Genomic DNA, 23,807 nt, shown 5'->3' with positions numbered 1-23,807 from the left:
AAGTTACTAGCTAGTGTTGTAACACTCACACCACAAAAATGCATTATGCATTTATGTAAAATTGAAAAACAACCCATTTTAAAAAAGATTTAATGTGGACCCATGATACAAAGAAAACAAGAACCTAGACAGAGCCGCATCCACAATGGGCTGAACTACCAACTGCACATGGACAACGTTATTCCGAGCAGCAAAACAATTGAGTGGACTCAATAATATTATAGTTATTGCAACATATCACTTTCAATCAGTGGACTAATTTATTCATGTGGTGTTAACTACAATTCAGTGTTAATTGCAGAACATGATAGTAAAATGATGTCAACATTTACAGTTATGTTGATTAGATGCTAATTAGTGCCTCTGCACTTGAAAGATAACCTCGGTCCATCAGCAACCTCATCAGCCCTTTCCTCCTCCTCCATGTAACCTTGACTCCATAGTCCCTCTCTGGGGTGTCTGTTGCTAAAATCTCTGAAGTCACAGTATGTGGCGGGGTCATCGGCTGTGGCAACAGGAGGCGAAGAAAGGAGGAACTTCCATCATGGTGTAACTCTGGAGTCACTACATCAATTGGGGAGAAAACATTGTCCGTGCCAGGGGTGTGGTGTGTTGCTGAGGCAGGAGTCTGAGCAGAGCATGACGTTGGGCTCTTGCCATGTCTGGCAACATTGGCAGCTGACGTTCTAAGGACCCCCACACATCTGCTGGAGGTTGATGCTGCATCTTCCGGTGTTACCTCTGACAACCGTCTCCTCTCAGCTGTCCCTTTCCTGAGAGAAGTTATCTGTGTTGGTGTCTCCGTTTCATCTTGGTTACTTAGGTACTCTGTACTTAGAGAACCAAGCTTATGAACTTGCAAGCCCTGCTGCTCCTCATGGGCCCCAAGAGCAGATTCTACAGCTTTCTTTCTATGTGCATGCTTTTGATGGAGAGGTTGGGCTGTTGACCTTCTCTGAAAGGATAAGGCTTGGAACTTGCAAACACTACCTTTTCTGGATAAGTGAGAACTCCTGTCAAGAATGCTTGGTGCAGAGAGGCACTTCTTCCTCCCTCGCCTTCCTCTGGGTGCAGGGGGCGGTAACTGATCAAACTGTGGACTCACCTGAAATTGAGTGAGTGAGAGACATCTTTGAACATGTTTGTCATACATTATTTATAGTCTATGGTTTGAAAGGACAACATTCAGAAGATAGTAAATAATTACATTAAAAACATGATCATCATCATACACATTAACAGTTATAAACTGTGATTACCCAAGAACTACAGGCTGTGCAGCTGTTCTGTCGCTGCTCCTCATCTAGAAATGACTTGGGATTGAGTGCGCCTCTCACTTGAGGCACATTGTGGTATCTGGCGTCATCAAGTGGTGGCTCAAAAAACAACAGCGACGGCTTCTGTGAGTATGGCAAAGATTTCTTTCTTGTTTTACGGGGCATCAGAGGTCATGGTTGAGGAGCTGATGGGATCAAGAGAAGGTTAAATATATGATGACGTATTAAAGGAGTGCAGTATGAAACAAATGTGGCATATAAGAAACGTTTTAACGCTATAGCTTGCTTTGGGTTAAGTAGCTAGTTAGCTACAACAACAAAAAATAACAGAGTGAACACATGGAAGAGTACTTACGCCTTCGTATATCACACGACGTACCTGGGTGTAAACTGCATGTCAGAAGTAGCTAGCTATCAATGTTTTGAATAAATAATGTCAGAATCAGAAAGGGCAAACATTTTGCATTTGCTTCGCTGTCCTCTAAGTCTTGCCGTTAACATAATGGTTAACACTGATTGGTTTTCACATCCACTGGGTTCACCCATTGGATATGCAAAGACCACATGACCGGAATCGCAAATACTGCGCCAAAATTCAAAATCCCATTCACTTTCACACTGAATGAAAGGAGATTGAGATATACAAACTACCTGTCAACTTTCATTTTCGATTATTGTCATTGTTTAATTAAGGAGTCAAATAACCCAGAACAAAAGCGCATTGCATCACCATAATATGAAGGTTTGTGATATGCAACTTGGTTAAAGTTGCTAGCTAGCTTGCTAATTAACTGGACTAACGTTAGCTTGCAAACTAAACGCGTTAACTATTACCGCTATCTAACTAACTACTAGTTTAGTTTGGGGAATATTTTTCTACCTTCTTTGTATGTTAGCTAGCTAACTATAAACCCGTGGATTAGCAACTATCTAATTTAGCTAACACCATCATGTTCTAGAAGACTGCGTCATAACCATAGCTGATATTTGAAAGACTGGTATTTCTATTCTAAAATCGTTAGCTAGCTAGCTATAGTAACAATTATCTGGCTGCTTTATTTTTAATTGATACAATGAAATAGATTTCATTATAGTTAGGTTAGCAAGTTACTAGAGTAACGTCAACACAAGTATGGAAAATATCAGTTCATGATGTGATCCATACCCGATATACATTTAATTCAGCGTTGTTATCAACGCTACTTTAATTTGCCCATCAAAAGAACCTTGGATAATTTTTTTGAACTAACAGCTTTTGCATCGACAGGCTTGCTTACTTAGTTGCAGCATATCAACTCAGGTAGAAAGTTGTCAGCGCCTGATTCGTCATCAGATCAGTTTAGCTATCATTTAGCCATTATAGCTAACTAGCTCAAACCTAACCAGCTTTGTCTGCCCCAGGGAAAATGTAGTTTTGGCTGTAACGTTACATTCTAACTTTAACGTTACCTGTTATCTCTTCAGACATCAAGTGAAGTCAAAGGGCCAGTTCTGTAATCTGGGCAGAATGAGACAGAGCCCAAGAAGGCCCCTGATCCTTAGGAGGAGGAAGCTTCCTTTTCAGCTAAATGAACCAGCAATTGATGAGCCGGATGGACTACGACACAAGGAAGCATCCACATCCAAACCCTCAGGTGGCCAGTGTTTTCCTGATGGCATCCGTATCATGGACCATCCCACTATGCCTGGCACACAAGTGGTTGTCATCCCCAAAACTGCAGACCTCCAGAGTGTAATTGGGGCCCTCACTGCCAAGGGGAAGGAGTGTGGCTCTCAAGGACCAAACAAATTCATCCTTCTAAGTGGTGGTGGCTGTATCAAGGATGGTGCAGATTCTTTCTGTCAATCTAGCTATATGAGCGGTTGCAGCTCTGGTAGGGGTAGCATGGCTCTTGTCACACAGCCAGAGAAGGCAACAACAATGGACTGCCTAAAGGATACTAAGGCTTTGACTACAATTAAACCATGTATGTTTATTTGCTTTCATGATTTTGGGTTAAATGACCCTCTACTTTTCCAGTGTTGTTTAATTAACTGTTTGATGATGAACATTGTTGATGCGCACCGTTTTTATTATTTCACAGTGAATAGGGACCTTGATTGCAGTCCTCTAGATGACAGCCTTACTAACATCCAGTGGCTTGGGAGGATGAATACAGACGGTCTTGACCCAGATCCTGCTAAGAAAGCTGCCAACAAAGAGAATCATGACACTTGCCAACAGATTCTCCAGGTTTGGCTCCTCTTTTAGCTTCTCGGTGTGATTGTCAACTGACGTATGTAAACAGTGATGCTCAAGGAGGGTGTCACCGGCAACGTGTTATATGTTTATCTAGAATGTTTCAAGTGTTGCACTCAAGTGTGATATTAGCTCTGTGTGCTTGCTGCATATGTTGAGTCTTAAAAGAGTAGTATCTAAATAGGCCAAACAAAACCAACCTCTCTTTTTTTTTTGTTCTGTTTTGCACACAGTCACAAAGTGAGCGAATGGAAGCACACAGGGTTGTCAAAGACCCCTTGTCAGAGAGACCACCCTACTCATACATGGCAATGATTCAGTTTGCCATCAACAGTAAGAAGAGCAGGAGGATGACATTGAAAGAGATCTACACTTGGATTGAGGATCACTTTCCATATTTCAGAAAGGTGGCCAAGCCAGGCTGGAAGGTAAACATCCACTATAAGCCCTTGGTCACATAAAGATTTTATTGGTGCCACTGTAGTAGTTGAGGACCAGATCATGTTACAATAGAAGCAGAAAAATACCCCTTAAGCACCAAACAAAAACTTGTATAATTGCCAATGGCATAAGCCACATCCTCTTAGTTTGATATTGTCTATGCTCCTCTGCCAGAATTCCATCCGCCACAATCTCTCCCTGCATGACATGTTCATCCGTGAGACAACACAAGATGGCAAGATCTCCTACTGGACCATCCGCCCAGAGGCCAATCGCTGCCTTACTCTTGACCAGGTTTACAAGGTTGGCATGTTACCCACTTTTCTGTTCTAAGTCATATTTTGTCGCTGGCCAATTACAACTATGGGACTCCACAAAAGGGCAAATGCCTGCAAATAACTGTCTTCACTCTGAAATCTACTTTTTGATTATTATCTTTATGATAACTCTGTCCCTTTTGACCAATTTTCCACCCCACAGACTGAGTCTGATCCAACTTCCACCTCGTCTCGGACCATGCAGGTCTGTGACCAACATGTAAGATCGTTTTACCCTTCTTTTCATCTGTGGCAGTCAGTCAGGGAGGACAGGACAGTCGGAGAGAGGACAGGACATGCTTTCCATCTGCTCTTGTTTAGCTCATTAAGCTGACAATTAATTTCAGGGGAGATGTGAGGTGTAGGCAGAGAGAGGCAGACGTCACAGTACATAGTAACTTCTCCTACACAGGTCGAACTCATGCCGTCTTCATATGTTGTCTTTGAGAAGAGAAAGGACCATTTCAATTAGAATAGTTGTGTTGGGAATAAGAAGTTAACATCTCAATTGTTTCCCGCAGCAACAAAAGAGAATTGCTCCTGACATCAAGAAAACATCTGCCAGTGTCCCTGGTGAGTGAGGGAAAGATGTGGGGGGAAACAAGCAGCTGGACGATTACCAAACCTTTGAGAGTTGGAAATGATTGATGTGTAGCTGTTGCCTCATTACTTATTTTTTTCCTGCCATCCATATGTTCAGAGAGGAAGATGAAGCCCCTTCTTCCTCGTGCAGACTCCTACCTGGTCCCCATCCAGCTGCCTTTCACCCAGTCACTCTTCCTGTCCTCGTCCACACGGCTCCCCCTCTCTGCCCCCCAGCAGAAATCTAGCTCCTCAGGAGGGGGCAAGAGGGTCCGTATAGCTCCCAAGGTAAAGTCTCACCATACCTTTTTTTTATTGTAAAGTGGCTGGAGGTTACTTGATTCCCTATAATTATTAAATTAATACATGTTGTGACTGCGTTTGGCAGGTTACGTACAGTGATGCCTCCACAGTGATGCTGTATGCTCCTCCAGTTGAGGAGATGAAGGAGGAGCAGGTCTGTGTGCCCCTGATCTCCGTTACCCCTAGGGCCATTCTGACCAACACCAGGAAGGAAGTCAGCAGCTCCCGTCGCAAGCAGCGCCTCGTCCTGCCTTCCAACGAGGAGCCCGTGCTCCTCTTCCCTGACAGCACCTTCTGCGACTCGGGCCTGGCCTCCGACGGCTCCGCCTTACAGGACGCCGAGCTCGACCCCCGGCCGGAGCCTGACAGCCCCTGCAGGGAGTTCTCTTTCAAGACCCCCATCAAGAGCAGCCACCCAGCCTCCTCCACCCCCAGCAAGCCACCCACTGTGCTGTTAGAGCCCTGGAGGGTGACCCCGCTGGGCAAGGAGAGAGGCGGCATGCTGGACTTCAGCCCCATCCGCACTCCCGGCCCCAGCTTCACCCCGGACCGCCATGACCACACCCCCTTCAGCTTCAGTAGCACTCCCTTTAAGGACCTGCCCTTGTTCAACTCCCCTCGCGAGCTGCTCACCTCTGCACGCTCCACATCCGCGGCTGGCCCCACCGGCACCTGCTCCCCGGGGCCAGAGCGTCTGCAGGGCTGCTCCAGAGAGCTCCAAATCGGGGGTCCCTCCACATCCAACCGCTCCCTTACGGAGGGCTTGGTCCTGGACACCATGAACGACAGCCTGAGCAAGATCTTGGTGGATATCAGCTTCTCTGGCCTGGAGGATGATGATCTGGGTATGGGGAACATCAGCTGGTCTCAGCTCATCCCTGAACTCAAGTAGCCACTGCCGAGCAGAGAGCGCAACCCTTTCAAAGTTTTTTGCTAGATGAGGATGTCATAGTCTCATCATTACCCAAGCTGCTCACATTGTCTTCCAATCTGTAAATGTGGGAGTTTTCTTTCTAACTTAGATTTGACCTTTGTCTTTGGTTGCTTTTGTCACTACTAACCAGTCTTTTTCCTCTCTCTTGGTTGTGTTTCATGCCACAAGCTTAAGCGACCATATTTTGATTACAATTCACTGTCTCCCACGATAGTCTTGAAGGAACTTCTAGGGAACCGAAAAGTATGCCTGAGTTGTATGTTGATGTATGTTTAATTTGCACATGTTGGAATATGTTTTGCTCTTTAAAATGTACATTTATACATAGATAAATCATCACTATCCAGTGAGACCGACACTACCATGCTAGAATATAAGATGTGGTGCCTCCTCGGAAAGTGAGCGAGTCGCCATTTGATTGGACCTCTGAAAGGACGTAACATGATGTACAGATCAACCACCAATGAGAGAAAGTAATAAACAACAAGGACTGTCTACACCCAAAGGAGATGCCATTTTTGATTGACCAAGTCAACACTTATTCTAGTGCACTTTTGTAACTTATTCTAGGCATGACAATGTCCAATCTGCTTTGTGAACTTTTTAAAGAGGGGTGGTAGTAGTGAGTGAGAAACTATGTAAAAGCATGAAGTAGTATGGTGATGTCTTGCATCCGTCTGTAGAAGGGAAATATATTTGAATTTTTAAAAATGTATGTTTGAATTGTCATTGGAAGTTTTTTGGCTAGAAGATTAAACATGCATTAAATGAGTTTATGGTTTTATCTTGATCAAAGGGTCATAGTTGTTACTTTGTTATGGGAAAGGAAGACTGCATCATTTGCATATGACCAATTCTGAACGATGTATGGCTTTTTATAGTTCTTCTTGGCTCGTTTGTTAGCTGTGCTTGTGGTGGACACATTCAGGTTAAAGTTTGAGGAGCATCCTGTCTGCTAGTGTTTAATATCATGGCATGGGATTGCTGGTGATTGACTTGGCTTCCTCTTTTTACAGTACTGGTGTCTTGGAAACTAGTTAATGTAAACGTTTAAAGTGCCTTTTTTCTTTTTGGGTGGGTGTGCTGACTACAGTGAAACCCGCTGACTTTGCTGCTCCTTTTCACATTGGTTAGGTTTAGATGTCTTAACTTTAACTAGATTCCACACAGTCCTGGGTTTATTGTCCCATATTATAATTGAAGGTATGATAAACTGGAAGGGGCATGAACACAACATAATATGCAAGAACCTTTACATTCTGGCTCAGTATTTATTACATGACCGGTACAACAGACCCCAGAACGAGGTTTGGGGAGAAACTGACAGGGGTCACTTTTAGGATGTTTAAGAAAAGAATGTCTGTTTACTGAATCCTATGTAAATGGAATAAATGAATACGTCACAGTTTCTCTTTTTGTGTTGAGTACTAAATACCAGTATGGCGACATTTGCTCATGATCGTCATTTTAAATGTAAATAATCAACACGAAACATCTGTCGTATTCAAAAGTACACCTCATTAATTCAAGTAAACAAAAACAATAGTCATTGGGTTTTTTTCAGCAGAACTAACTTACCCAGCAGTGAATGCTGTAGAGTTAACGGCTCATTATTTTCCAAATCTAACTAACATGCCTTGGTGTTCACATCTACATACAATATGGAGGGCACAGCCATGGGTGTCCGTTTGGTCAGTGTGTGTGATTAAAGAGGCGTCTTTAGTAGGTCTGAACTTCCTGCTGAGCCACCTCCAGCAGTATCTGAAGCTGCTTACTGCAGTAGTCTGGAGAATAGAGAGACAGTCCTGTCGGTGACTCACAACAGCTGTAACTATCCCACACAACACCACCCTCGCCTGACATTTCTGCTATCAGTAATTCAGTATGATGACAACGACATTATAGTGGCATGATAAGGATGTGACTCACTGAAGCTCTTTCTCCATCGAGTGGGCAGGTGTGAGCGGTGCACGGTCAGGTAGTAGACAGGGACTCCAGACAGGGTGAGAGCGCAGCTGCCCCCTGTGTTCCAGGGGTCTGAGTACAGAGACAGCCCAACGATAAAGAAGCACACCACTGTGAAGGTGACTGCAATGGCCAGCGGCACCTAGTAGACATAGAATAGAATTATGAGCTGATCATAGGAATACAACTAGGTAAGCAGTCAAGAAACAGCCAACTAGTAAGTACCAAACAAGGGGCATTAGATAATTATAGTAGTCATAGCGACCTTGAAGGGTCTAGGGTGGAGGGGGAAGCGGTAGCGATGGATGAGCATCCCCATGGTCGCCATGGCAATGAAGAGCCACCGGGAGAAGGAGGCAAAGTTGATCAGCTGGAAGATCTCTCCTCTGGCCACCATCACTACCACCATCGGATACTGCAGGAAGGACAACACAAACATCTCAACTGGACCATGAAAGCAAAGCCAATACAGATGTTTGTAAAGAGACTAATTGGGTTGGCAAGGTAGACTATGGGCAGTAGTAGTAGACCATACCAGCAGCAGAACAGCAGGCAGAGGCGTGTTTCGATGGATGTGGATCATTGAGAAGAGGACTGGCCAGTGTCTCTCCCTGGCCCCCACGAACAGCATCCTGCACCACGGACAGACAGACGTCTTGTGAATAGAACCAGCCAAGCGTACATCAAGGTGTATGTTTCTGAATTACGAGAGTGCAGCATTATTACCTGGGTGCTCCAAAGAAGCCACCGTTAAGCGCCCCAAGACAGGACACAGCTACCAGTACAGGAATCGCAGAGGCCAAGCCGTGAAGCGCACGATTGGCAAACGTCTGCGATAAACAGAGAGCATATACAGTGCCTTGCGAAAGTATTCGGCCCCCTTGAACTTTGCGACCTTTTGCCACATTTCAGGCTTCAAACATAAAGATATAAAACTGTATTTTTTTGTGAAGAATCAACAACAAGTGGGACACAATCATGAAGTGGAACGACATTTATTGGATATTTCAAACTTTTTTAACAAATCAAAAACTGAAAAATTGGGCGTGCAAAATTATTCAGCCCCTTTACTTTCAGTGCAGCAAACTCTCTCCAGAAGTTCAGTGAGGATCTCTGAATGATCCAATGTTGACCTAAATGACTAATGATGATAAATACAATCCACCTGTGTGTAATCAAGTCTCCCTATAAATGCACCTGCACTGTGATAGTCTCAGAGGTCCGTCAAAAGCGCAGAGAGCATCATGAAGAACAAGGAACACACCAGGCAGGTCCGAGATACTGTTGTGAAGAAGTTTAAAGCCGGATTTGGATACAAAAAGATTTCCCAAGCTTTAAACATCCCAAGGAGCACTGTGCAAGCGATAATATTGAAATGGAAGGAGTATCAGACCACTGCAAATCTACCAAGACCTGGCCGTCCCTCTAAACTTTCAGCTCATACAAGGAGAAGACTGATCAGAGATGCAGCCAAGAGGCCCATGATCACTCTGGATGAACTGCAGAGATCTACAGCTGAGGTGGGAGACTCTGTCCATAGGACAACAATCAGTCGTGTATTGCACAAATCTGGCCTTTATGGAAGAGTGGCAAGAAGAAAGCCATTTCTTAAAGATATCCATAAAAAGTGTCGTTTAAAGTTTGCCACAAGCCACCTGGGAGACACACCAAACATGTGGAAGAAGGTGCTCTGGTCAGATGAAACCAAAATTGAACTTTTTGGCAACAATGCAAAACGTTATGTTTGGCGTAAAAGCAACACAGCTCATCACCCTGAACACACCATCCCCACTGTCAAACATGGTGGTGGCAGCATCATGGTTTGGGCCTGCTTTTCTTCAGCAGGGACAGGGAAGATGGTTAAAATTGATGGGAAGATGGATGGAGCCAAATACAGGACCATTCTGGAAGAAAACCTGATGGAGTCTGCAAAAGACCTGAGACTGGGACAGAGATTTGTCTTCCAACAAGACAATGATCCAAAACATAAAGCAAAATCTACAATGGAATGGTTCAAAAATAAACATATCCAGGTGTTAGAATGGCCAAGTCAAAGTCCAGACCTGAATCCAATCGAGAATCTGTGGAAAGAACTGAAAACTGCTGTTCACAAATGCTCTCCATCCAAACTCACTGAGCTCGAGCTGTTTTGCAAGGAGGAATGGGAAAAAATGTCAGTCTCTCGATGTGCAAAACTGATAGAGACATACCCCAAGCGACTTACAGCTGTAATCGCAGCAAAAGGTGGCGCTACAAAGTATTAACTTAAGGGGGCTGAATAATTTTGCTCACCCAATTTTTCAGTTTTTGATTTGTTAAAAAAGTTTGAAATATCCAATAAATGTCGTTCCACTTCATGATTGTGTCCCACTTGTTGTTGATTCTTCACAAAAAAATAAGGTTTAAATCTTTATGTTTGAAGCCTGAAATGTGGCAAAAGGTTGCAAAGTTCAAGGGGGCCTTTCGCAAGGCACTGTATGAGGCTCACATGCAGTTCATTTCACATGTAGTTATTTTCCTTTTCTTGGATTTTACCATCTGGTGCCATATTACTGACCACAGCCACAGCGTCAGACACAAGAAGCTCCTCTGCTGTCATCATGGTGTAATAGGCCACGTTGACAAGAACATAGCACACAGTCACCGTCACCATGGAGAAGATGATTGCCAGTGGGATGTTTCTGACAAAATAGAGCAGACAATCAAAGACTTGAGGTTACTTGATTTTTTGTGTGTAAATAATTGGTCAATCACATTGTTTTTTTAATGTAAAATACCTATTTGGGTTAATGACCTCCTCTGTGACAAAATTCAGATAAAACCTGCAAAAAAAGTAAAAGATGTCCATTTATCAGTTAACAGTTCTTTATGGATGGTATGGTATGGGATTTTTTTTGTGTGCACTGCATACCATCCACCATAGGCATATAGACCAGAATAAAAGGCCAATGGTAGCTTATCCAGTGTTAATGTATCAATCTCAAAGCCATTCTGAAAGTTCTCTGTCTGTCCTGGGGAGGGGAGCGAGGAAAACGAGTTAGCAGGGTTTGACTGAATAGGGTCCTGGGTATATTGTGTACATCGTGTATCATGTAACTCTACCAAAACCACTACCCCACCTCTGGCTAATGCCATGATGCCAGGTACGATGATTAGGACCAGGGCAAACATCTTGATGAATGTCAGCGTGACCTGGGTGCGAGATGCCAGGGTCACACTCCAGCAGTTTATCGCCACCACAAATGCTACAGTGAGAGGAGGAAGATAAACCTTGTTGAAATAGCATACCATAGTAATCAAACAATTCACAAAGTCTTATCGGTTGTATTTTATCACTCACTCACTCCAAGGATGCTGACCAGTTTAATCAGTGCTGTGGGAGGAGCACAAGGGCTGAAAAAGGGATCCACCACATAGCGTCCGAACGCCAGGGACACGTAGGATGCTACAGCTGGCCTTTACAGTCCACATGGAGTACAGTATTAAAGTATTAGAAAAAACTTGTAGTAAACCATACTGTCTCCTAAACTATTCTAAGAGTGTATGCCCAGAGACACGGAGATACAGGCTGCTGACCTGATGAATAAAAACTCTGCCCAGAGACGCAGGAACGCAGGCAACGGTCCTAATGTCTCTAGCAGATAGGTGTAGTGGCCCCCTGACTTTGTAAAGGTGGTTCCCAGCTCAGCATAGCACAAGGCCCCTGGAAAAAGGACAGAGACAGATGACACATCTCCCACAGGGCATAGACGTCAGTTCAACATAAAGTTTTGATTTACATTTGGTTGAGTGGTCATCTAACGTGAATTCAACGTGAAATCACAAACATAATTCACCATGTCATTGGATTCAGGTGAAAAGTTGAGTGAAAAAAATGCTCAATTCCCGCACGTTGATGACTTTTTTCAAATACAGTCAGTTTTCCACATTGACTCAACGCCATCACATTGGATTTGTTGGTTGAAATGATGTGGAAATCATGTGGACTCAACAAGTTTTTGCTCAGTGGGCTGGGATATTTCTATTGTATAACTATCTCTATACATTCAGGAAACAGATTTTTTTTAAATATTCATTATTCAGTGCATATCACTAGTTATAGCTGTGCTTATAACTGTGGTATAATAAAGATAAAACTGGAGGAATACCTGGGAAAGGTCAGCCACACATCCACCCCATGCTTTCAGCCCATTCTACCATTTTCATCAGTTTATTTGGTCAGCCATAGGCTATTACCCTATAAACAACCTTGATGAATAGTACAGATCTTAATTTGATCACTTGTTGCTTAGAATTTTGTTGCTTAGAATCTGTGCAGGAAATTCAAACTTGTAGTGTATTTGAGGTTTAAAAAGGCATCTAAAGTTTGTAATTTCCACTGAAATTTCCATTTCAGACTTGATTTGCTCTAATGAAAAATGCATCAACCCCTACAAAAATGGCCATTAATTATAATCCACATAATAATTCACATTTCCTGCTCCTTTTCCTGCTGTAGCAAACTGGCTCAAATTAAGATCCTACATCTGTATATTAAACCATCAGTTTAATAGTAAACATTTGGACATCTGTGCAAGGACTCATATACTTGAATGATAATAAATGTTTTAAATTATGTTAATGGTATAAATAATAGTGGAGGCATGTAGTGACAATAACCTGTACAGGAAACTGTTATTATCTTAATTAAATAAGATAAGTCAAAGTTACTTTATACAGTTGAAGTCGGAAGTTTACGTCCACCTAGGTTGGAGTCATTAAAACTCGTTTGTCAACCCCTTCACAAATGTCTTGTTAACAAACTATAGTTTTGGCAAATCGGTTAGGACATCTACTTTGTGCATGACACAAGTAATTCTTCTTCTACGGACAGATTATTTCAATTATAATTCACTGTATCACAATTCCAGTGGGTCAGAAGTTTACATACACTAAGTTGACTGTGCCTTTAAACAGCTTGGAAAATTCCAGATAATTATGTCATGGCTTTAGAAGCTTCTGATAGGCTAATTGACATAATTTGAGTCAATTGGAGGTGAACCTGTGGATATATTTCAAGGCCTACCTTCAAACTCAGTGCCTCTTTGCTTGACATCATTGGAAAATCAAAAGAAATCAGCCAAGACCTCAGAAAAATAATTGTAGACCTCCACAAGTCTGGTTCATCCTTGGGAGCTATTTCCAAACACCTGAATGTACCACGCTCATCTGTACAAACAATAGTACGCAAGTATAAACACCATGGGATCACGCAGCAGTCATACCGCTCAGGAAGGAGACTCGTTCTGTCTCCTAGAGATAAGCATACTTTGGTGCGAAAAGTGCAAATCAATCCCAGAACAACAGCAAAGGGCCTTGTGAAGATGCTGGAGGAAACAGGTACAAAAGTATCTATATCCACAGTAAAACAAGTCCTATATCGACATAACCTGAAAGGCCGCTCAGCAAGGAAGAAGCCACTGCTCCAAAACTATTTCACAAAATAGATGGCATCATGAGGGTGGAAAATTATGTGGATATATTGAAGCAACATGGTCGCAAATGGGTCTTCCAAATGGACAATGACCCCAAGCATACTTCCAAAGTTGTGGCAAAATGGCTTAAGGACAACAAAGTCAAGGTATTGGAGTGGCCATCACAAAGCCCTGACTTCAATCCTAGAGAATTTTTTTGAGCAGAACTGAAAAAGTGTGTGCGAGCAAGGAGGCCTACAAACCTGACTCAGTTACACTAGCTCTGTCAGGAGGAATGGGCCAAAATTCAGCCAACTTATTGTGAGAATCTTGTGGAAGGCTACCCGAAACGTTTGACCCAAGTTAAATAATTTAAAGGCAATTCTACCAAATACTAATTGAGTGTATGTAAACTTCTGACCCACTGGGAATGTGATGAAAGAAATGAAGCTGAAATAAATCATTCTCTCTACTATTATTCTGACATTTCACATTCTTAAAATACAGTGGTGATCCTAACTGAGCTAAGACAGCAAATTTTTACTAGGATTAAATGTCAGGAATTGTGAAATGTTTAAATGTATTTGGCTAAGGTGTACGTAAACATTCGACTTCAACTGTAGGTGCAAAGGTTGATCGCATGTGCAAATACCAGAGGATTGTGGTCCTTGACCAGATCATTCAACTAAGTGAATATATCCTGCAGAGTTTATTGCCAAAGAAAATACAGCGAGTACTAGAATACACCTCTGAGGTAGCCTAAACTTCCATTAGGGGAGTGAATGTTGTGTGCTGTCTGTGAATTAAAGGGGCAGTGCTGTCAAATGGATGATTTACCTGTGTTTTATATATATTTCCACACTATGAGGTTGGAATAATACTGTGAAATTGTGAAAATGATGATAATGCCCTTTTAATGTAAGAGCTGTTTGAAAAGACTGCCTGAAATGTCAGCTTGTTTTGCCATGCCTGGCTACATCAACAGGTAGTGTAATAACAGCTAGTTTCCAGGTTGCATATCCCTCCCATTAGGCTCCTCCAATTAGGCTCCTCATTCAGACCTTTCCCATACAGTCCTAGCAAAATTCTTGCGAGATAAATTGCTTTTTGCTAAGAAGCTATTTTTGTATCTTTTTAACCATTTTCTTTTTTTAAATCACAGTAAGTTGCTTAATTGTTACTCAGAAATGTTTTAACATTGAGATAAAAACGGCTGCATTGGACCTTTAACAATACTGAATCAGACTGATGTGTGAATATCTAATAAAAATGTTTCAAGACGGATATTGTGTTAGCAACTACCACTCTCAAACATCACAATTATGCTCCTCTTGCTCTCATAGGTACCCAGTACCTCTTTTAAAATGACAGTTGGTGCTTACCGAAGGTGGAGAGGACCCCACACAGTGCCCAAACCACCAGTGACAGCCCCACACTACCACTGTTCATCAGAACCCCTTTTGGTGCAATGAAGATGCCGCTGCCCACCACGGTACCGATGATGAAGGAGATAGCCGGAAGCAGACCTATTGTCCTCCTCAGGTGGATCACTTCATCTTCTTTCTTCTCCTTCACCTCATCCCCCTCTTCCTTCAACTGAATTCCATCTATGCCCATGCCTATGCAGCCTTGAAGGTGTGAACACCTTGTTTAGATATCCAGCCTTACACCAACAAGTTCCAGTGAATAAATCAAATACCAAAAATTACTTTTAAGCAGCAAAAATCCTTTCACATTCCAGTTTAAAGAAAACACAGAAGTAGTCCATTTAAGTGAACAAAAAAGTATTTTGTCTTTAAGAACACAAAAGTATGGTCATTCCCTTTATGGATAAACTATAAAATTCATATATCTCTCTTCTTATACTGAAACTGCTTGTATTTATCCAATGAAGATTGCTGTATGTAGAGGACTAGCATAGAAGATGAGACAAGCTAAGAGACGAGACAAGCCGAGTGGAGCTGTATGAGCTGAATGGGTAGACGAGTATAACCCTCACACTTGCACAAGGCCCTCTCCCCTGAACTTGTTTTTTACCCCCTCATTGGTTCTTGCAAATCAGCACAGTCAGTAACCATAGAAACTCACCAATCCTGCACAAGCAGGAAACAAAGCCAGTAGTCTTCCCAAGCTTCAATAACATGAGTAATTAAGGCAGTTTAGACAGGTCAAAGCCATGGTGCATTCATTGTACTGAGTATGAGTGTGTATGTGTTTGTGTGTGTGTGTGTGTATGTGTGCGTGCATGCGTGCATGCGTGTGTGTGCGCGCATGCACTAAAGTTTTTGTTGGTCTTTGCATGTGTGTGTCAGTGTGTGTAAAGTTTTGCTTGTGTGCACAGCTTTAAACACGGACTACCATGGGGAGAGAACCCAAACACCCCTTGTAGAGGCAGCTGTACAGATAACAGGAGGGTCACTTTCAACAACAACTTCACAACAGAGAAAGTATACGTGCTATAGGAGCAGATGGCCTTACTGATGTTCTCACTAATATCCACAAAATATCAGTAGAATTTATTCATAAGCAAATCATAACCAGATAACATCCAATATGACACAAATGTCAACACTAAAATGGGGTTGAATGCAACATCAAATAATTGGCATGTCAATTCTGTCTCTCTGCACACACGCCTGATGAATAAAAGCAAGGTCATGTAGTTTGTCCCTGTGTGTGTGAACTGTGAAGTATTTCTGTCATGAGCAAGGAAACTTCAGCGTAAGATCACATGTGAGGGATCCAAAATAAAACTGTGAAAAAATGTATCTGGCCTCTCTTTTCTTAACGCTTGGGAGACTGTGGCTGCCCATTTCAGTTAATCCATTGCTTGTTAACAGCAGTTAACAAAGGCATCATAGCTGCTTTATTTTCATTTGACATGTTTAGTTGTAATTGCATGTCTTGACGATGGGTGTCGGCATTTCCGGGAAACTAAGGATCATATTCACAATAACTTATCTGACATTTCACCACTCTACACCATCACATTATGTGGCTAGAATAATACAGAAAGGGATAGTATGGCATTTATTTGTCTTATTTTCATGTTTATTCAGCTGAGAATTGTGAGGATGTTTTGGAGAGATCCCTACTGCTATGAAAAATAAGTATTTCAAATTGCTTCTGTCCAACATCAAACATCACGTCTAATATTTAGAACCTTCTAAATCGGTCTCTCAACAGAAAATGGAGTAAAGGAAAGTCCTTTAACACCCAAACCTTACTTTGCACAGTATAATCAGCTCATGCCATAGAGTTATTTTGAGTTCTACAACTTCATCACTTTCTGTCCTTGTCTTACAAAAACAGTGATGCAAATGTATTGCAAATGCTCTGTTGTTCCAGATATCCCACAAATCAATTATCATAATCTGTGGTTATATTTATGGATGAATTAATACTTTAATGTCGCATAGAGAACTCTGCTTGGCAACATTCATTTTTCTTTGAATTGCAAGCATATTTTGGGGATGTCAAAATAGGTCCCAAACGATAAACTGGAACCCCACTCATCCGGCACGCCGAGCTAAAGCTAAATCGAGCGCACCTAAAGGGTTACGTATGAATAAGAGCGCAAGTGATTGGCTGCCTTGTGTTCATGAGTAATCTCCGAATATGATTGGTGGTGAGTGCGGAAGCCAAATAAGAGCGTGTATATTGCCTCAGCATGTAAACAAATTTGTACAAGGCAGGTACCACCAGCACGTTTAACATATTGGTAAAAACATTACTAATGTTTGGTTGACAGTTGGTGATTCGTCTTACAATTTATCGGCACAAACAACTAAAATAGATATAACGTTAGCTACCAACAGTACAATGATGAGCAACTCGTCCACCTCAATGGCTCACACTCTCAGCTTCGGATCTGTCCGTCAAAGCCCCCCGCTGACTTCAAATTTTGCACTGACACATGGATTGTTGGATTCAGCTGCCGACCAGTTAATGGTTCAGAGGGATTTCCAAGCTGCTTTCGACACATGTGAGAGAGGTCTGGTGAGCCTTTTAAACGCGGAGCAAGAAGACAGCAGGTGGGTATTAGTTCTTAGAATTTGCTCTGCTTTTATGACATGGTCCTTGTTGCATTGCATTATTGGACTAAACCGTTGTCCATCTGACTTTCAGGTTTGGGGAGTTGAAGGCTGCACTCTGCATTGTGGGGATTCAAGCATTGGCTGAACTCAATCAGTGGCCTGGTGTACTGGCATGGATTCTGCAGCATTATGAGTGCCCTGAGAAAATACCTGCCAAAATAATGCTGATGTGGTGAGGAAAATGTAACATGGTTAATTTGCAGGCTCTCATTTCTTCCATTATAACAGTTTTGTACACTGCAGACACTGCACATTGTGATTTATGTTTTCAATTGGCATGTAAATGTATTCCCCAATTCACTCTACAGTCATGTTTTTCTCCATGTCCCTCTTCTTTTTTTGTAGCATACTCCTCTACACCAAAGTGGGTGAGCAAGCTATGATGCAGGAGGCAGGCCATGTTTGGCTGTGCTGCCCATCCAATGGGAGATTGGCAGGATTTGGGACTGTAGCAGAGCTTTATTTACTGCATATTCTAGTGCCTTTAGGTCATATGACAGAGGCACGGGAGTTGGTTTTTGGTGAGGTGGGAGGTATTGCATTCACAGAGGACCAGAAACAAACAGCACTGGATATCGTGGAGAATAAAGAGAACCTCAGCCAAGAACAACCTCCAAGCCCTAATCCCAACACCAGTCCTGTGGTGGTGGTTGCTGGACTTAACACACCTCAAGGTGCATCTCACTTACAATTGCATTAACCATTTGTATTGGCTTTAATGTTGCCAGACAGTGTGACTGACTGTGTGTTTGTGCTTTATAGGTGCTGTGATTCAGAAACTTGAGGCCTTGCTTAGGCTTTTGAACAGAGGACTATCAGTAGCCAGTGGTGGGTTATTCCGTCTTCAGAGATTTTTTCTGGCTGCGGTCCTTCTCTACATGCTTTTTGTCCGAATGGATCCAGGTACAAAATAAATAACGTTGTAAGCCAATTGTTCAATCATTGAAAGAAACTGTCAACATCCAAATAATGTGGTTGCTTTAGTTAATACTAGTCTAGCACTTAGCATACAGCTTTTGTCTAACTTTTGATTGCACCCAACCTACCTACAGTATTTAAACACATAAGAGACTAGATATCAGCACGAAGAGCAGAAATGTTATGATGATTCTTGGATATGGTTTCTCCACAGCTCATCCCTCATCTTTCCCCTGGATCTCACAGATGCTGCAGATGCTAAAGCAGATGTGGGATGCCATGTTTGCTCCTTACTATCGAGCCAGAGCTCAGAGCTAAGAACTGTAAAACCATACAGGCTGGTGCTGGGACATTATGGTTTAAAATTGACTGAGAACCAAGAGCTCACCATTGACCCTCACCATGTAAATACGAATTAGTGACTGAGATAAAGAGAGAAATTAGGGGGGCTTTTGTTGGCAACAACAACATTTATACCTGTGAAGGCAGAATGTGAACAGCATGGATACCTGTGAAGGCAGAATGTGATAGTAGTAGTCAGAATTAATTTCCTTGGTGTTGCAGATTCAGTTGCTCCCATATATTTGTGTGTGTGCGAGCGAGCCAGAAAGCGATTGAGTGTGTGTAGCGACACATTTTGTGTTGATATGAATTGCCCAATCCAAAACAACTGCTGTAAGCAAGCTAATTGTAATCAGATGCATGTCAGACAAATTATAACTTTTACATGACAGTGATAGATTTTTAATTGGGAAAATGATAATTCTCTCATTATGAATTACTCCAGTATCTTTCAATAGGGTCTGGCTCCAGCAGATACCTTCTCAGGACACAGATGCTGTGAGGTATACGGGCTCAGACTGGTTGAATGCTGCCAGAGAGGATGGCGCATGTATTAGATAGCTAGTGTGTACTAGGTTTACTAGCTAGCTAGTGTGTACTAGGTTTACTAGCTAGCTAGTGTGTACTAGGTTTACTAGCTAGCTAGTGTGTACTAGGTAGCAGTGGTGTAGTGGGAGCTATACGCAGGTATACCCACTTTTTTTCAGTGGGCATTGCGTATTACTTCTTAATCCCCACTGATGCATATCCAAGTTATACGCCATACCAATTATGTAGTGCAATAGCAATTATGTAGTACAATAGCAATTATGTAGTGCAATAGCAATTATGTAGTGCAATAGCAATTATGTAGTGCAATAGCAATTATGTAGTGCAATAGCGACATCATGCACACAGTAGCCTACATAATCGCAAAGCATGTGAAATATATTCACATGCGCAGCACACACACAGCTCATTTCTGCAGAATATCAGGCAGCAACCACACTCAATTGGTTTTCGCATTGGAGCAGCTCACAGAATTGAACGACATCAGTAGCTGGTATTGTAGGAAAGAGGTTTCAACTTTTATCTACCAGGAACTGAGGAAACAATGGAACCAGGTATTGAAAAAGTTTGGTCCGAATTCTTGGTTGAATCTTTGTAATGCACAGTTCAGTCATCAAGTGCTGTTTGAGTGAACATTTCTATAGGCTTCACCAAAAAAAACCTTGGTAAAGGGTTACCTGGCAGAATTAAATCATGATTTGTATCCATTTGGAAGGCATTTGTTTTGCAAACTCTGCCATGTAGGCCTACATTGTACAGTACAAACACATGGCTAGCCAAATGGTCACTTGCTAGGTGAGCAATTCAATTAAAAGGCAACTACACCCTCCAAATATTTATATTTTTCCCAGACCAGAGAAAATGGACTCCTGGTGTGTTTTAAGCATTGTTGTGGACTTAGTTGTTTTCTATTAAAAAGTGTGATTTTGAGTGAACCTGAAAAAATATAGTAAAACAGAAGAAAAAAAACCTAGCATTTTTCACACAGGGTACCCACTTCTCCAAGCACCACTGCTAGACAGGGTTTCCAGTTAGCCTGTAATAGCTGTTTTTTATTATTATTATTTTTTTGCAGATTAAGTAAAATTGCCACCTGACAATTGTCCGGGAGAAGGAAAAAAATCCCATTGCGAAATAATGCTTTTTAGCCTATTAATTGATAGAAATACCAGTTGATGGAAATACATTTGACCAGTCATGCTTATTGGCCTATGTCTTAATTTGCATAATTTTGTGGAATTGAATTGGCATGTGTGTATTATATTCCTTATGTATGTTATTTATCACATGCACAGCATACAGATACACGGCCTTTTAGCGGAACATGTGTCAGAGAGCTCTTTTATAAGCCCAATCAATGAGCAACAATTCTAAATGCAGTCCTGTGGTAATAGTTTTTTGGGCCTCCCGAGTGGCGCAGTGGTTTAATGCACTGCATCGCAGTGCTTGAGGCATCACTACAGACCCGGGTTTGATCCCAGACTGTGTCACAGCCGGCCGTGACCGGGAGACCCATGAGACAGCGCACAATTGGCCCAGCGTCGTCTGGGTTAGGGGAGGGTTTGGCCGGCCGGGATTTCCTTGTCCCATCATGCTCTAGCAACTCTTTGTGGCGGGCCGGGCGCCTGCAAGCTGACTTCAGTTGTTAGCTGGACTGTGCTTCCTCAGACATATTGGTGCGGCTGGCTTCTGGGTTAAGCAAGCAGTGGGTCAAGAAGCAGTGCGGCTTGGCAGGGTCGTGTTTCAGAGGACGCATGGCTCTCGACCTTCACCTCTCCCGAGTCTGTAGGGGTGCTGCAGAAATGGGAGAAAACTGTAACTACCAATTGGATGTAATTGGCCATGATAAAAATAGCAAATATTTGTGTTTCTCAACTGGTAATTGAAGCATGCTTCCCATTTGCACAGAAGGCAGGCTTCATCAGGGTGTCACACACCACTTTGCAGTGAGCTGGAGGAAGTATGCATTTTGAAGTATGCATATTTAATTGTTTGAAACCTGAAGGTTTTACTACATACAGTATTATCAGTACATGTTTTGGGCTGGAGCTGTCCGCAACCCACCACTTGTGAGTCAGGCCCAGCCAATCAGAATTTGTTTTTCCCCACAAAAGGGTTTTATTAAAGACAGAAATATACCTCAGTTTCATCATCTGTCCAGGTGGCTGATTTCAGACGATCCCGCAGGTGAAGAAGCCGGATGTGGAGGTCCTGGGCTGGTTTGGTTACATGTGGTCTGTGGTTGTGAGGCTTGTTGGACGTAATGCCAAATTCTCTAAAATGACATTGGTTGAGAAATTAGCATTACATTCTCTGGCAACAGCTCTGTTGGACATTCCTGCATTCCCGCTCCCTCAAAACTTGAGACATCTGTTACATTGTGTTGTGTGACAAAACTGCATATTTTAGAATAGCCTTTTATTGTCCCCAGCACAAGGTGCACCTGTGTAATGACCATGCTGTTTAATCAGCTTCTTGACATACCACACCTGTCAGGTGGATGGATTATGTTAGTAAAGGAGAAATGCTCACTAACAGGGATGTAAACTAATTTGTGCACAAAATCTGAGAGAAATAAGCTTTTGTGTGTATGGAAAATTTCAGGGATCTTTTATTTCAGCTCATGGAACATGGGACCAACACTTTACATGTTGTGTTTCTATTTGTGTTCAGTATACATATCAGTCATTATCAGAATGACCTTCAGTGCATGTCTGTGGTCTGTGTGTGCCAGTGCGAGTGCGAGTGGGCCGTTGCTCGAGGAGAGAGAGCAACATTTCAGCAGCAGGTGCATAAAATAATAACAGACAGACTAATTAGAACATTAAAACATTAAACCATAACTTGTAGCAGTTATCTCGCGAGTTAACTATAGCTAACTATGCATAAGTTTTGTTGTTCCTTTCCACCGGCACTGTAGAACCTAAACAAATCTACACTATTGGAAAGCTGGGATTCCCAAATTTAAAATGAATTCCCCTCTATTAAACAGTAGCCATGTAACTGCAACAACGTAAAAAATATTCTAAGAATAGCCTGATTGGCAAATAATTTGCAGTGCATAGATCTCCCCCAAAACATGAATATTTTAGCCTTATATATAAATATGTCTAGTTAGATACCTTGCTTTTGAAGTAGCCAACCTTATCCATTTGATCTCTGATTCATTGAATGAGGGAATCATTGTATAAAGACAAAAGTATAAAAAAATGTGGGAGGGGGACCCCCGCGCCACCCTTGCCGACCCCTTGCTCCACAGTTTGGGCTCCTGCACTTAAGGCATAAGGCTATGGGAAGCAGCTTTCCCGAAGTAAATTGAAAGAAATTGTCAAAATTATATAGCGTACTCCTGTCTATACAGAATTTTAAAAATCATTCCAAATAGGCTACTAAAACATGTTTTGGCCACAGAGGATCATTAGCTGCCCCTAGCCTTAAGAATCATTTGAAAGTGATGCAAATGGATAAAAAATTGTGCAGTCTAAGCATATTTTCATTAGAGAATGCTAAATTCAATCTGTTGAAATCGCACTGTGGATGTATTAGACTTCAGAATGCATTTCACTGTACAGCCTATGGATTGTGGATCAATGAAATTGGTTATCGGTCTACTCAGTGCCACACAGAACTAAACTGTGAAGAGTTTACACAAATATTAGTACCATAGCTCTTATTGTGGGACTTTGACTGTAGTAAATCATCAATACACATAGTAGGATGTCTGGTTAGCTTTATGTGGCTCATTTCACAGTGGTTTCAGAGTCCCGCAATATGAGCTATCACGCTAATATTTGTGTAATCTCATTGCAGTTGTGTTCTGTGGGTGTCACTGAGTAGACTGATACCCCATTTCATTGAGCCACAATCCATAGGCTGTACAGTGAAATATAAGTATGCCCCCAAATGCAATTCTGAAGTCTAATACCAGTCAAAAGTTTGGACACACCTACTAATTGAAGGGTTTCTTTTTTAAAACTATTTTCTACATTGTAGAATAATAGTGAAGACATCAAAACTATGGAATAACAGATATGGAATCATGTAGTGTTAAACAAATATATTTTTGATGCTTCAAAGTAGCCACCCTTTGCCTTGATGACAGCTTTGCACAGTCTTGGCATTCTCTCAACCAGCTTCACCTGGAATGCTTTTACAACAGTCTTGAAGGAGTTCCCACATATGCTGAGCACTTGTTGGCTGCTTTTCCTTCACTCTGCAGTCCAACACATCCCAAACCATCTCAATTGGGTTGAGGTCAGGTGATTGTGGAAGCCAGGTGATTGTGGAAGCCAGGTCATCTGATGTAGCACTCCATCACTCTCCTTCTTTGTCAGATAGCCCTTACACCGCCTAGAGGTGTGTTGGGTCATTGTTCTGTTGAAAAACAAAT

General features: G+C 42.1%; 4 protein-coding genes across 11 annotated transcripts; 2 read left to right on the top strand and 2 right to left on the bottom strand.

Annotated features, from left to right (window-relative positions):
• Positions 1–73: 73 nt before the first annotated feature.
• On the bottom strand, positions 74–2,846 carry rhno1 (RAD9-HUS1-RAD1 interacting nuclear orphan 1). 3 transcript variants are annotated; one of them, XM_021577058.3, is made up of 3 exons: positions 2,727–2,846; positions 1,260–1,462; positions 74–1,105 (listed from the first exon to the last, which is right to left on the bottom strand). In XM_021577058.3, exons 2-3 carry the CDS (start codon positions 1,440–1,442, stop codon positions 344–346), a joined length of 945 nt encoding a protein of 314 aa, XP_021432733.1. In that variant the 5' UTR covers positions 1,443–1,462; positions 2,727–2,846; the 3' UTR covers positions 74–343. The 3 variants fall into 3 exon arrangements, with proteins under 3 accessions (XP_021432733.1, XP_021432731.1, XP_021432730.1); XM_021577056.3 differs by lacking the exon at positions 2,727–2,846 and adding an exon at positions 1,657–1,853; XM_021577055.3 differs by lacking the exon at positions 2,727–2,846 and adding an exon at positions 1,633–1,795.
• LOC110499966 (forkhead box protein M1) lies at positions 1,840–7,501 on the top strand. 2 transcript variants are annotated; one of them, XM_090213756.1, is made up of 9 exons: positions 1,840–2,019; positions 2,742–3,244; positions 3,362–3,510; positions 3,750–3,944; positions 4,132–4,260; positions 4,438–4,494; positions 4,796–4,847; positions 4,975–5,144; positions 5,245–7,501. In XM_090213756.1, exons 2-9 carry the CDS (start codon positions 2,785–2,787, stop codon positions 6,049–6,051), a joined length of 2,019 nt encoding a protein of 672 aa, XP_090069882.1. In that variant the 5' UTR covers positions 1,840–2,019; positions 2,742–2,784; the 3' UTR covers positions 6,052–7,501. The 2 variants fall into 2 exon arrangements, with proteins under 2 accessions (XP_090069882.1, XP_021432717.1); XM_021577042.3 differs by lacking the exon at positions 1,840–2,019 and having other exon boundaries at positions 2,245–3,244.
• si:ch73-352p4.8 (cystine/glutamate transporter) lies at positions 7,345–15,727 on the bottom strand. Of its 4 annotated transcripts, none has more exons than XM_021577051.3 (12): positions 15,600–15,727; positions 11,635–11,761; positions 11,399–11,514; positions 11,178–11,303; positions 10,970–11,069; positions 10,836–10,880; positions 10,616–10,739; positions 8,785–8,888; positions 8,594–8,690; positions 8,324–8,473; positions 8,023–8,200; positions 7,345–7,877 (listed from the first exon to the last, which is right to left on the bottom strand). In XM_021577051.3, exons 1-12 carry the CDS (start codon positions 15,652–15,654, stop codon positions 7,813–7,815), a joined length of 1,287 nt encoding a protein of 428 aa, XP_021432726.3. In that variant the 5' UTR covers positions 15,655–15,727; the 3' UTR covers positions 7,345–7,812. The 4 variants fall into 4 exon arrangements, with proteins under 4 accessions (XP_021432726.3, XP_090069887.1, XP_021432725.3 ...); XM_090213761.1 differs by having other exon boundaries at positions 11,403–11,514; positions 15,600–15,722; XM_021577050.3 differs by lacking the exon at positions 15,600–15,727 and adding an exon at positions 14,894–15,539.
• Positions 15,728–17,106: 1,379 nt separating this feature from the next.
• On the top strand, positions 17,107–20,740 carry pex26 (peroxisomal biogenesis factor 26). Of its 2 annotated transcripts, none has more exons than XM_021577059.3 (5): positions 17,107–17,545; positions 17,640–17,780; positions 17,954–18,282; positions 18,371–18,511; positions 18,741–20,740. In XM_021577059.3, exons 1-5 carry the CDS (start codon positions 17,334–17,336, stop codon positions 18,842–18,844), a joined length of 927 nt encoding a protein of 308 aa, XP_021432734.1. In that variant the 5' UTR covers positions 17,107–17,333; the 3' UTR covers positions 18,845–20,740. The 2 variants fall into 2 exon arrangements, with proteins under 2 accessions (XP_021432734.1, XP_090069881.1); XM_090213755.1 differs by having other exon boundaries at positions 17,132–17,545; positions 18,773–20,244.
• Positions 20,741–23,807: the final 3,067 nt, after the last annotated feature.

The sequence above is a fragment of the Oncorhynchus mykiss genome, chromosome 21 (assembly GCF_057628025.1).
Source record: "Oncorhynchus mykiss isolate SJ-2025 chromosome 21, ASM5762802v1, whole genome shotgun sequence".
Lineage (NCBI taxonomy): Eukaryota > Metazoa > Chordata > Actinopteri > Salmoniformes > Salmonidae > Oncorhynchus > Oncorhynchus mykiss.
The sequence above is the reverse complement of the archived record's forward strand: the minus strand, read 5'-3'. Positions and strand labels throughout refer to the sequence as shown.

Bases quoted from the DNA above. Each gene is read 5' to 3' on its own strand.
- rhno1 (XM_021577058.3), bottom strand. From the start codon at position 1,442: ATGCCCCGTAAAACAAGAAAGAAATCTTTGCCATACTCACAGAAGCCG. The intron at 1,106-1,259 runs GTAATCACAGTT...ACTCAATTTCAG, and splicing joins GCACAGCCTGTAGTTCTTGG to GTGAGTCCACAGTTTGATCA.
- LOC110499966 (XM_090213756.1), top strand. From the start codon at position 2,785: ATGAGACAGAGCCCAAGAAGGCCCCTGATCCTTAGGAGGAGGAAGCTT. The intron at 3,245-3,361 runs GTATGTTTATTT...ATTATTTCACAG, and splicing joins TTTGACTACAATTAAACCAT to TGAATAGGGACCTTGATTGC. The intron at 3,511-3,749 runs GTTTGGCTCCTC...TTTTGCACACAG, and splicing joins CTTGCCAACAGATTCTCCAG to TCACAAAGTGAGCGAATGGA.
- si:ch73-352p4.8 (XM_021577050.3), bottom strand. From the start codon at position 15,128: ATGGGCATAGATGGAATTCAGTTGAAGGAAGAGGGGGATGAGGTGAAG. The intron at 11,070-11,177 runs GTGGGGTAGTGG...TCCCCTCCCCAG, and splicing joins CATCATGGCATTAGCCAGAG to GACAGACAGAGAACTTTCAG. The intron at 10,740-10,835 runs GTATTTTACATT...CTATTTTGTCAG, and splicing joins GAGGTCATTAACCCAAATAG to AAACATCCCACTGGCAATCA.
- pex26 (XM_090213755.1), top strand. From the start codon at position 17,334: ATGATGAGCAACTCGTCCACCTCAATGGCTCACACTCTCAGCTTCGGA. The intron at 17,781-17,953 runs GTGAGGAAAATG...CTTTTTTTGTAG, and splicing joins GCCAAAATAATGCTGATGTG to CATACTCCTCTACACCAAAG. The intron at 18,283-18,370 runs GTGCATCTCACT...TGTGCTTTATAG, and splicing joins TGGACTTAACACACCTCAAG to GTGCTGTGATTCAGAAACTT.